General features: G+C 51.1%; 1 protein-coding gene across 1 annotated transcript; it reads right to left on the bottom strand.

Annotated features, from left to right (window-relative positions):
• Positions 1-4,517: 4,517 nt before the first annotated feature.
• Positions 4,518-5,618, bottom strand: VFPPC_15833 (hypothetical protein; the record flags this gene model as incomplete). The annotated part of the gene is made up of 3 exons (XM_018293586.1): positions 4,518-4,751; positions 5,363-5,431; positions 5,571-5,618. The coding sequence occupies 3 exons, from the start codon at positions 5,616-5,618 to the stop codon at positions 4,518-4,520; spliced, it is 351 nt and encodes a 116-aa protein (XP_018145360.1).
• Between the last annotated feature and the right edge of the window lie 7,720 nt (positions 5,619-13,338).

Genomic DNA, 13,338 nt, shown 5'->3' with positions numbered 1-13,338 from the left:
AAAAGTAAAACAAACAACCAGAAGGGAAAAAAGTGACGTACCGAGCATGGGACCAGCAAGTGCGCTTGTGAAATTAACCTACATGCCGTGGCTAACACTCTCAACAACGTTTCCGCCGCCACTTTATGCTTGCAGCTTATTTTGATCCAACTCGTACAGTACAGTAACTGATCCAATATTGTGATTGCTGAGCAGTCGGAAAAGCATCTGTCTTGTAAGTTTACTAGCAGAATATTAAAATTGCCTGATCGCCTGTACCGACACTGGTCCTCGGCTTTGGTGGCGCCTGTAGCTCCGGAATCTCGCGTGGCACTCTGTGCAGATGGTAAGCTGGGGATCAGCCACATCCAGCCAACGGTACTGCAGGCCACAAAGTGAAAGGACTGATCAGATCAAAGCCGGTCTGGGCCATCACACAGGCTAGCTGTGTGGGTGTGACACAGTACTAGACCCGATGCCCATCAATACTGAAGCTCACCTCCTTTCACTTTCACATAGACGCCCCCTAACCAATTTGCTGGGAAGTGGCTGTCCCATCACTGGAGCCAGGGTGGTCGTCCTCAATCACGAAAAGCCGGGCTAAATGCAGGTCAACACGGCGCCAAATAGCCATACTGCTGGGCTAAATGTTGGGCTTTTGAGCCACAGGCGTCAAATAAGCTGTGGCCTCATCGGTTTCCGTGATTGGGCTTGATAATTGATTCCGTACCTGCTTTGAGAGGCTGCGTATCTAGGTAATTAACACATTAGCTACAGTACTCCGCACCCCCCTGGCCAAAGCATGGCAAAGGCAGGCTCTGTGGGAACAATACAATGCGTGCGATCGCAGCATCCTGGACTTACTGTTGGTGAGTTGTCTTTCTTCTTTCTCATTTGGTAGTTTCTTTGATGCCGCCAGCCGTTGCTCCTTTGAAGATGTCACGACCGTGTGTGGTGCAAGATCCGCACAGGGATTCCGCATTCTCTTCCAGTCCTTGCGCCGGTAGTCAGGAGTCGATCATCATTTTGTTCTCTGGTTTTGGCACTTGCGCTGATCCACCCCGTCTTTTCCAACTTGTTCAAACCGTCTGGTCCTGTCTTCCCGTGTCTCATACCTAAAAAGAGCTTCTTTGCTAAATTTGCTCCAGCACGGATGGAGCGGCTCCAAATGCCAGAAGCGACAGCCAGCTATGCCTATGCCGATGGCCGATCATTTCAGTCCAAGTTGGCTACGGTCGTTCTCCCACTCGATATCGAGGCCGGTGACACATGTATCTTTATGCAACCATTTCAGCTCTTGTCTCCAAAAGCCAAGACGCTACTCCACGTGCCTGCGTTGTCCCACCCACATGTATTCCTGGGTTAGCTCCAAGACGGCGCCCGTTGTCCACGCGAGATGCCTGGATGACCTGTGTGATTCCGGGGTATCTCGTGGAGACTGCTGGGCCAAGAGTCTGTGTGCGTGTGTGTATATTGTAGCAAGGAAATGTTAACAGGAGGTTTGTACTGTATTGCGAGAAATGAAGAATCTATTTCCCTTCTTCGGCCCCGTCTTTCTTGTCCGTGTGGTTGCTGATGGGAAGCATCACGATCAAATGCGCACCCTGCATCAGAGCAAACAACTTTGTCATGCAGGAGCTTGCCCCTAAGTCGCAGGTTGATGCATCGCTCTAGTCAGTGGGGTCCGAGCGGGGCCAAGAGAAAGCTGACATGAGATGAGCGATGGGGTTGGTGGTGGTGGTCTGTGAGGAGGCCAAGCATCTTGGTTTCTTGCCCGACGTTGCACGGCATGGCTGCCAGAGACCAGGGGCCTCACTCACTTGAACAGAAAGCAGACAGGGACAACCGACCGACAGTACAGGAAAAAGACAGGGAGGGGGGTGCTAGTAAACCACAGACGCTAGAGATGCACGCACAGCACAGAAGCTGGTCCCGAGAGAACGGGATGGCAGCTCGCCTGGCTCATTTGCACAATTGATAGTGTCTCTCTTTCAGCGAAAGCTGTTGAACCATGGGGGCAAAGCACAAAGATTGATGTCCATCAAGTCCCACCGCGGCGCCATTCCGTGGCCTTTGCTGAATCGTCTGTCTTGGTCTATCTGGCGAGCTAAGGTTGGCGATAAATTGGACCAGTTGACCTTGCCCGGAGACAGATACGCACCAGACACCAGACAATCCACTTGCGAACGATGAATTGGTGCAGAGGTTGGTCAGTGCCCCATCTTTTGCCATTTCAGCCGCGGATCGAGAGCGGGACCAGACCAAACAGACTTGACCAGACCTGTTTGTCTTTCCCACTGGCAGCAGGGTGCGGCTGTCCGGAGCGGGCGAATTGAGATGGGCTCTCAGATGAATGCTCTGGGGTTACCCTTGTCTGGTGGGTTTGACCATTCTGTTGGGTACCGCGGATGAGAGAGCAGTTTCGTCAAGACAAGGGTTGGGACGAGCTCGAGGTGATACATTATCGACATGCAGCAAAATATTGGTCCAGGAGTCAAGAAGGTGTGAGTGCTGCCAGTACGCACTTGTTATTCGAGCATGGGTGCAACGAGGCGGAAAGCTTGACCAAATCAAGCGCGCAATGTCAAACTCGCGGCGCCTGTCAAGGTGGAGGCCGTTGGCTGCGGAGATGCGACTATTGATTGACAGTGACATTCCCCAGTTCAAGCGCTGGATTCAATCAGAGATATCACCTCCAAACCCGTACAGATGTGCGACACGTCCCTGGTCGAGGTCAGCATGCAATGGCTATAATCGTCACGCTCGCATGTACTTACTTCTGGTGACTTTGAAGCTGTTGCGTACTGCGTACAGTATAGAGAGCTCAAGCTAATTTCTATTTTATTTTTGTGTTCACAGGGGTCCTTCACATATTGCTTGTCTGTGACCCGGGTTTGGTGCTTGCTTTTTTCTCATATTCTGTCTGGCTCATCAAAATCCTGTAGCCATGGGAGGAGCGCCAACTGAGTACGGAGCATGCCGGGCTCACATTGATTGGAACTCTGTAATAACCTGGACAATAAGCGTCATGGATCCGAATCAAATTGCATGCTATTGGCACTTCCTTACCTTCGAAATGAGCTTGTGATGAGGAGTGTGTGCATCCGTGCCGTGCTGTCACATAATAAACCTTGGTTGGAGGCAAGACAAAGAGACAGGGAGGAGCAAAAAATCGTCATGGTTGGGTAATCAACCGTCAGCTTTGCAGAAGCTTGTCCAAGCTAAGCGCACCTCCTCTGGAGCTAGATGACAAACCACGACGCTGGAAGCGAGAGACGGGATCAGGATTTGCTCACCAAAAGCACATTGACAGATGTGGCAAAATTCGCATCTCATAATTGGATGTGGAAGTCGGAAGTTGACTGGCGGCATGTATATTGAACCTTGCGATTGTTTTTGGACTGATGTTGAGGTCTGGTGTGTGGTGTCAGTGTCATTGTCAGCGTTGGTGTCGGTGTTCCCTCGTCTCGCCTCGCGCTTCACTGTCAGTGTTGGTCCTTCCTTCGTTGACAAGGACGCGCGTAAGGCTTGAGATTGGCCAGTGCGATTCACGTCGCACTTGCCTCAGCTCGAACAGCGTTTGCACCTTGTAACCTTCGCCTAGCCCGACACTAAGGCCACCGGGGTCGGGTCTTGCAGACAAGGGCCAAGGGCCTGCGCATGTGGTACGCAGGAGTACACTCGAATTTGAAGAGACTAGCAGCGTCTAACGAGAACCTGGCATTCAACGTTCCTCAATCTTTGATCTTGAGCCCTCCTTTCACAGGTTGACAGGACATGGACGAACTGACTAAAGCAGACAGCGCATCAGACACCCGCTAGTAACAAAGAGATCAGCGCAATTGCGCCGGCACATTCCGCTAATCGGCCAGGATTGCCCAAAAACTCGCAAGTATTACCAGCTTCCAACTTTGGAATACTCAGCGCACGGGGATAAGTCCCTTTCTCTCTTGGTCCTTTTAATTCTTGCGAGCAGAGCATGCTCACTGTGGATTTGTGTCTGCTCAATTGACAAGATTGAAAGTGATGGAGTGGCTGAAGTCAGTGCGCGCTGGAGCAATTCCCTTCAGCCGCAACAAGGACATGCATGGCTCAGAGCTGCTCAAGCGCTGGCACGACCCGAGGTACCTTGATACCTTCCTTACCTTACTTTCCCAGACTACACCTTACTGGAACTGGAGCTGCAATGTCAATGCACCAGACCCGGCTTCACTTCTTTTCCTGACCAGACATGACCAGGCATGACCAGATTCCGGGCAAACCAGACGACTTGGCACTGAACAGAATGAACAGGGCTCTGTGCAGCCAAGGCCTCAAGCCCCCATCTTTTTACAGGTCATCTCTGTCACAACTTGACATGATCGGACCCAGGACTCGTGGTGGGGCGCGTCAGTCACCAATCATTTGCATCGCAAGCGTCACTGAGCTTCAGGGTTCCCACATCCCGACAAACAGCTGGAGCCAGGCCCCTTTCGCCTCTTGTAGGCTACCAGACTCGAGCAGGTACCACCATGTAGCCCGTGCCTCGAGTGCGCATCTCAGTCGGTACACATGAGTCTGGTCTGGTGCTTGTCGTCTCCTGTGCCGATAGCCGTGGCCTCTGGTTCTCGACCAAGGCCTTCGAACTCTGGAACCTTGGTGCGATATTGCAGCGTCTCGCTTTCTGAACCGCCAAGCACCATGCCATTGATCTGGCAGGGAAGGAGCTGCATTGCTTCTTGCGTTTGACACTTTCCCTCCTCGTCGTCATCATCATGTTCAATGTTCGATGCCTAAAATTCTCATCATACCGAAGCACCCGGCGCACCAGCCCGTCTTCGACGTCAATCAACCGCTCCTGGCCATCATCACGCAGCCAGTGCTTATACCACGATGCTTGATGAGTACACCATTCTCTCCTTTTTTGTACATGCCGGCTTTGCGAGAGCACATCCTGGCTTATTTGGCGCAGTCCTCCCCAGCCCATCGGCAGGTCCCCATCATTCGGCGACGAGCGATCTTTGTGGCTTGCTGCCCAACGTACGGTCCCCGGATGCTACTTTACGCCATGTTTGCCTGTCACTTGCTTGGCTTCTGGTTGTGGCGGCTGGTCTCCCGAAGCCCCAGCACAAGGGCCAGCATCCTACTTTTGTGCCCAGCCCATCGGTCTGTGCCCATATGCACTCCTGGCAGGCGCACGGAGAAGAGTCATGTCAGTACTGCTATTCATAGAGAGAAGACTGTGGGTGAGACTGACAGAGCGGCATACTCCGTAGAAGGTGGGAAGGTTACTGCCAGTTTTGATTATTGCTGTCGGCACTTGAGCGTTTCCGGAGTGACACTTGACAGGCTCGGATCATCGACATGACTTTAACCCAACCATTCATCAACTGTCCCCACATACCTGGTCCTCAGAAGTCCGGCTTCGTTCACTAACGTTGGAGCATTTTCGCCGCACACCCTGTAGTCGGAACTAAGGTTTTTTGAGTTTACGCCACGATGGACCACTTGAACCTCCTCCAGCAATGCGGTGGTAGGGACCTGTTCTGGCACTGAGAGCAGCCAGCGAGGTTGTGACTAGAGGATCATTGATGCTTTCATACCAGGCATACCTTCTTGGATCCTGCCCTTCGCACCGCTGTGGCATTGCCTATTGTCATCTGGTATTCTTGCGAGCATCCGGTTCCGGTCCAATGAAGGAGAACAAAATTGCAAACCATCCATCATCTGGGGTCCCACAACTTTTTGCCAGTAGTATTTGCCTTGGTTATTGGGCGACGGCTTTCAGTGAGAGGCACCCCAAGACAAAAGGAAAGAGGCCAGCCGGTGAAAGTCAGTCTTGTGCAGTGCTATTTGTGCTGCACAAGTGCTATTAGTGCTGCACAAGTGCTATTATATGTCCCCTCGGACCGCGAGAGATAAGTTCCCTCATCCGGCCGGCCTCTGTCGTTTGGGGTTAAGCAAGACCTTCAAAATACAGCACAAGGCTTACAAGCATGGGCTGCCTTGCCTTCTCTTAGTACGCCCCCTTTCGTTCACTCGAAAGACATCAGAAAGAATACCACAATCAAGCCGAGCGGCAAACGTGCTCCCCCTTTTGCCTATGTCGATTGTCCACTGGCGGGCTCAGGTCGCCTTGTAATTAAGAGGTCAAATGGACAGACGGCTGTCGCTGTTCTCGCTTTGCTAGCGCCACGGGAGAGGCGGCACGGAGGCGCACATTGTCAACTGTCTCACCAGGCGGAAAATACCGTGCTAGACCAGCCACCGTCGCAAGCTGGACAGCAACAATCCTGGATGCAATTAGTCTGCGAGCCTATCTGTCAGAAAGCTGTTTGCTTACCTTGGGTACTTGGCTCAGGCCGACAGCGTATGAAGCTGCCAGACGGCTTGGTGGCTGAGCTTGCTTGGGCTGGGCCACATTCGATCAACTTTGTGGGGAGGGCGTTATGCTCTGCTGCAATTAGCTGGTAGCTGCCGATGAATGTTCAGACCAGTGAAGCTTGCGGGGATGCCGTTTTGTGCCAACCACCACCTGTCTGAGCAGCGACGGTGTTGTTTTGGTGCGTTTCTTGCTGCGCCTTACTTCATTGCCGATCTTGCCTGTTTGACTTTGGTCTGTGGCGGTCTGGATCGCATCCTTACTGTTGTCACCCTGCCTCTGCGCTTCGCTGGCGAGCTGAAGATCTCTTCTCCAGCAATTCTTTCATCTTGAGCACTAGCAATTGGGGGTTGGTCAACATTCTCAAATTGTTCACTTCTGGGAGACAAAGTTGGCTGGGCACATGTTCTTGACTGGCACCTGCAGTACCCATAATTTTGAAGTCTCTTTCGTCCAGCCTGCATTGGCATCGTCCTCCTCTGTGCGCGATTTCATGGATGCAACTGATGGGGGTCCCTGTACTCTGTAATTTGTCTGGAAGGGGCATCGAAACCGAGTCCAAACACAGCATCCATTTCACGGTCTTTGGTGACAGGAGAGTGAGACACCACAAAGAAATCAGCCGAACAAAGATCCCTCGGGTATCTACTCCAAAAAACCACTTCTCCATTGGCCGATGCTAGTAACGTTTTGCAAATTCCCAGTGGAAGTCGTCCATTGTCGCTGTTTCTCGTACTGCCAAGCTTTGCCAGACTGCCTTATGGATGACACGACCAGGGCATCAATCCTTCAAGATGTGGCTGGCGAGCCAATCTATGAGAATTTGCGGCTAGGTTTCGACTGCTTTTCACTGATCTTTCCAATGGACAAACTCAACATAATAGAGGGAGGTTGACAAGTCATAATCAACAATCGTCATTGGACAACTTGTGGACTAGCACACCTACCGCGGTCTGACGAACTTGTCTGCTATGCATTAGGCGAACATGTATCAATATGTACAATACTCCGAATGGAGCAAATCGTCCCTCTCGCCTTGTTATCCAACAGAGCCTTGCTTCCGTGGGGCAGTCCGCGTGGTGTCTGCATGGAGAGTGGCGACATGGAGACAAAGCCAGAGAGGAGTTGCTGATGGTTATACGCCAAACTAGCAGAGCATTGGCACGCTAGGTTGACTGGTTTCAAACGTCGAGACCAAGACGATGGAGCACATCTCGCTTCTCCACCAGAGCTCTGCTGGTTTAAAAGACGCATCCCAAGCATCGACTCCACAAGGACAAGCAAACGCTGCTCAGCACTGACGACAAGGCAAGGTAACCACTCATCTATCATTCTCCTGCAGCAAAGCGACATGGGTACCGCTCCAAAGATGTGTGTGTGGAGTCTCAACACCAATAAGTTTTGAGAAGATGTGAGTGGATGACTTTCATATTCACGGGGTTTCTGCCGTTCACTGAAAAACCGTCGCGTTGATACAGCACAATGCAGGATGTACTAGCCGTGGAATGGGATCATGATGAGGTCCAGTACATCTTGCTTCGTGCGTCGCTCCCTGCTGGAAACGTCAACTTGCGAGCAATCCTCTGATACTGTCTCTCGAAATCTGCTTGGACGCCATCCAGCAACTGCTTCCACATGGCGCAGTTGAATCAGTACACTTGGCATTCATGCATCTCAGATGCATCTAGGGCCAGAATGAACCAATCGAATTATCTCCGGCTGTTTGAGGTAAAGGCGGCCATCACATGGGAAGGCATCTGCTTTATGGGAACTGTCACGCTACTCCGACTGACTGAATCTTCTTGTCTGATTTTGACATGATAAACTTGGGACAATAATTGCAACGGCTATGGACACTATGGACACAGCGCTTCGTACGTGTCTACCCGTTCTTGAACTTGGTGAACCTGACATTCTTTGCCAATGAGCCCTGTTCTCTTGTGCAGTTGTGGATGACTCCACGCAAGCTTCATCCGAAATCTGTGACAAACCCCATGTGGAAGCATGACAATGTTGTTGAGTTAGATTACCCCGCAATACTTTTGATTTGACTGATCCATGAACTTGATTATTGCCTACGATTTAATCGCCAAGGATGACGACTGGGCTACGTTTTGAATGATGTCTTTGTCGTTCTCTCTGCAAGAACGTTGTGGAAACACCCCATGGCGGATACGAGATAGCGAAGTAAACATTGAGCACTGTCATACAGCACATTGACGTCAATTAATTCACCGATTTCCCTCTTACTGATATTTCTTCCTTAGCTAGCGGCGTTCTTTGCTGCATACACGACTGTCCTCCGCTTTTGGTGACCTGAAATTTCGTCTTGGGGCTCCCTGGGTGAGCCACGGCGGAACTGTGACAGCCATACCGAGGCGTTGGCTGCGTCCATTTGGTATGGTGGTTGTTCGACAAAGGTAATGATGGTCTACTAGGGTGATATTGCAATTCTGGGTTTCGACTCTGCCTGCTCTTGATGACCGAGTCACAGCTGCCTATAACTCTTGGCAATGGGCCGTGATACCTTGGCTGCTGGCCGTATATGTCCACGAACTGCCAGAGGACAAGGGTTTGGTTTACCTAAATCACAGTATTGGCCGGTGCCGAGGTTGCTTGGAGAGCTGCTTTTTAATATCGGCTGTCTTGCCACCTTGGGCACCTGGTAGCGGTCGCGCTATCAGTAGTCGCCAAACAACTTTGGTGATGCAACTGTTGATTGTATGGATTTGAGCCCCAGTGTTTGTGTGTAACATAAAGCGGAACCACGGTTCGTCATAAAACACAACGCCAACTAGGCCGCGAGATGAGTGCAGTGGTGCAAAGGACTGCCAGGAGGGCCACCAACTGACTTCTTCACAGGACAAGCCGGCATACATACAAAGTGCTCCGCAGTGAAATTGGGGTTAGGGGAGGCCGTTTGACCACTGGGTACTCCAGGTTGACTGGAATTGATGGAGTTGTGTCCCTCCGCATCAGCACCGCGCATGTATAGGCGACCAAATAGCGATCGAACAACAAACACCCACTCAACAAGGAATTATATCGAAAGTCTCTTCTCCTATCAAAAGGACTCAGCGATTACAACAGGGCCAAATTACCATTGTCGTAATGTGCCACTCAGACAAACCCACCCCTGATAAATGCTGGGAGAGTTACGGAGTACTGCCCCGGACAAAGCAAATAGAATTGTCATGGGTTCATTATGAGCCCTGGTCTGGGTATACTCGGAATATTGAATGCTCGTTTCCATTCACAACCCAGCTTTTAATCTTAGAGCAGTCGGTACAGCGCTGTACCTCGGATTGCAAGGAACCCTCAGGACGGATGAATAGTTGCAGTGCAGCCCGAAGCAATGCACAACAAGTAAGGTAGGGGGTGGGTGTGAAGGCATTCATTCATCCCCACCTCCCTGTTCAATCTTGCATCTGAAGCCTGCAGTTCTCTTACCTACAACGTCTTTGTCACTGGCTCAGGGAAACGGGGGCGACTGGATTGCTGGTATCCATCCAATACCGCTCAACAAACTTGCCGCTACTGCCAACCTTGTCTCCCCCCCTCTCATTCCGGGATGTTGATGCCAAAAAAGATTGGAAAATGCTGGAGAGCAAGAGATCAGGAGGCCATGGCCAGTTGAGCAAACCAGGAATAGCACATCACCCCTTGTCCGACTAGACTCCACTGGCCTTGTTGGGGGGGCCTGGATGCTGCTGTCTGGGAAGCAATTCTGTGGCCTGAGCTTTTAATCGGCGACGTTTGACAACACAGACGATTGATCTGCTGAGCTGGGAGATGGTTGAAAATTGGACTCCACAAGCTGTCCAATATGTCAATAAGTGTGTCGAGCTCGAGGTGGGAGAAAAGGTCAAGCAAGGTAGATGTCTTGTTTTGGTACGTACTTACATTGGCAATTACACAGGTATTTTCTCCGTCCAGACGTTTATGTGAGACGGTCTTGTGTCTAAATTGCGCAGCGTCTGTGACAGCCAAGGTCTTGTCAAAACTCCTATTTCGTATTTTTATTGATGATTCTGATGCCAGCGGGGGCAGACGGGCAGCCGTGAGGTCGAAGATGAGGCCGACTGACTCCAGTGATGGGCGCTGGATAGGCACAATTTCCACTCAAGACGCATCAACAACAAAACACCAGACAGCACATACAGTACTGAACAATTCTCGGGCATGCATGCTTGGTAGGGAGTACATTTCAGTACTTGGTCGCACACACGCACAAGCACACGCACACGCACACCACGGCATGAGGATCCACCGTCAAGGTTTGTGAGGTCAAGATTCTCAGGTCTGTCTTCAGGCCCAGACCCTGCCTCCACCCCCCTTCTGCTGAGGACAGTCCACTCTGTGGCACGCCCCGGGTTGCCCGTCGTCTCTTGGTCACTCTGTTCAGCCCTTCCGAGCTAGTAGCAGTAGTCTGTCTGGTGGTTGCTTGACGTTCTGGACAATCGGGAGCGCAGCTTAGGAGACTGTAGCTGTACTTGGACGTCCCGTCGCAGCCCATGTCATGTCAAGGACGCTAATGCTCAAGGGACACCCCTCCCCCCCAGAACATCGCTGGTCTCTGAGCGCTGTCGTCTTCTGTCATGGATGGCCATTTCAACTGAGAGTGTCGTGTGTGTGTTTGTCTGTGTGTGCGTGTAGGTACCACACGGCTTCCGGAGCAGGGGCTCGGCGAGGAAAAAGAGAGAGAGATGAACAAGGGTGAGATAAGTGTTGTATGGAGTATACGCATCAATTGGGGGACCTGGCACCTCAGCTACGAGGGTGAGCAACAAGATGTGTATATTTGTGAGCTTTGCCCACAAGTTGCAAGATTTCATCTTCTGGATATTCCACACACGGTGTCTGCCTCTGTCCGCTGTCATCTGTTCCTTTTCCCTTTGTATCAGATTCAAGGCAGTCAAGGCACAAGAACAAGAGCTCACCTCGAAGCGCTGTGCGCGGCCCGATATTCACCTCTATCTGTAACCTCTACCCAAGTTTCTGAAAGGCAAGGCAAGCCAAACTCTAAACAGGCATCCCTGATCCGGCCAAGAAAGACGGTTTCTGGCAGAGCATCGACAACAAATCCGATATTTTCTGGCCCACGTGCTTTGGAACGAGCAACGACGACTTCGAGCTTCGTTTTGACGCGAGCACGACATTTTTGAGATTCTTCTTCATCTCTACTCGGTGAAGTTTCAAGAATTCGTTCTCGACGCCCGTTCTGTTTTGGACCAGCAATCTTAGCTCCTTCCTACCGGCGCGATAAGTCAAGACAATTTTCTTGGCTTAACATTAACCAGAAAGACCAGAGAATTGTTTACCAAAAGGGAAGCAACCCTCGACTACGAGTTCGAGCTGTGCCTTGGATCGTTCTTGAGATTTGATCCTCTTATCTCTCTACTTACTTCCTCGTGGGTGTCTGTCTCATCGTACTTGCACCCAGCGCACCCCTCCCCAAGAAGCAAGTGGCCCAGACAGGATCCGCAAGTGGATTTGGACATCTTTTGAGTTCAACTTGGGACGACTTGCTATTGCAGCTTAAATCTGAGAGTCATTCGCCTGAGTGTGTTCCAGTTGCAGCAGCCTGTCTGTCTTGGGCTCTGGTCGTACCACGCGAGAAGCAGCAAAAATAAAAGACAGACACAAGACAGCACCATACGTTTGGTTGGAAGTCGACTTGTGGGTTATACAACTCGACTACGGAGAAAAGAGAGAGACAGACCTTGCTTGGCCCTGTCAATCCACTTGGTCGTTTTTTTCTTCAGCTCCAGACTCGGACCTTTGGGTTTTGCATACCAAGCAAGCAAACCAAGCAACCAAGCATCCACGCTACGCGGCCGCACCTTCCCAAGTTCCACTCTGTCAGTCCGTCAGTCCGTCAATCAGTCAGTCCGTCAATCAGTCAGTCTGTCAGTCTGTCAGTCTGTCGGTCCAACCAGGGTCAGCCCCTCCGTCCCGTCAGAGAGAGTCTCTAGTCTGGCCGTTCCCGGACAGCCGTGTTTGTCGCTCTGTTGACTTCTGTTGACTTTGTCAGTCAAGTCACTCAAACCAGTCTTCGTCAGCCTCTGCGACTTCTCTTCACCTTTTGCTCGTGTGAGCTCCAACTTCAAGCCAACTTTTCCTCCCCCGGAATACCTACTGCGAACGGTTGGATAGGATAGTCCTTGATTGGGTATCCCTCCACTCGACTTGACCTGTCCTCGTTTCACCTTTGTCTGCGCATCTCCCACAACTTGCAAGGTTGTCGGTGTTCGCGTCACCTCCCCACCAGGACTACAGCTTCGATACTTTTCTAAAGTCGTCGAGGCTATTTAGACGCACTACAGGCAAAACTATACCTACTTAGCCAGACCTGCGAGCGGCTCCGACTCTTTGAAGTTTAAACTTGTGGGATAGGCGCCAACTTAAAGATAGTGGCCGACATTACACTTCTCTCAACTTAACTCAAACCATCTCCATACATTCGTCAGTACAAGTACGGCTGGCGACACGCTTGCAAACACATCTTTCGACGCCTACGGTTCAAAGGTCTCCAAATCTCTCCTTCGACAAGCCGTCTCCGTCTTTCTTTGCATCTCCAGCTCCACACTTATTCTCAGTCCTGCGATCAATTTCGCCTGCACTCTGCCGTCATCCTCGTCTTATCATCTGGATTCTCGACTCTTTTTTCCTCTCATCGCCAAATACTTTGATCTCTTGATTGCCCGATCGACGCGCATCTTTTCGAAACCAGTTCCCAAAAGCTTTTGGTGTCGTGTGTTTCGTGACAACACATATTCACTCGTCGCATACTTATCTGCACCTCAGAGTCAGCATCGAGAACAAAAGAAATCGATTTGCTGGTTATTCCTACCTACTCTACCTGACTGAACAAGCAGTTATCGAATCTACCACGAAAGTAAAGTACCGCTGGTCAAAAGCTGAAGCACAATGGAAGTCTCATCCAGTTTTTCATCACGACGCTCAGCGGCAGGCGCACTGCCACCATTTTCTCTACC

Source organism: Pochonia chlamydosporia, chromosome 3 (genome assembly GCF_001653235.2).
Source record: "Pochonia chlamydosporia 170 chromosome 3, whole genome shotgun sequence".
Taxonomy (NCBI): domain Eukaryota; kingdom Fungi; phylum Ascomycota; class Sordariomycetes; order Hypocreales; family Clavicipitaceae; genus Pochonia; species Pochonia chlamydosporia.
Note: the sequence above shows the minus strand (reverse complement) of the source record. Positions and strands in the feature narration are given on the sequence as shown.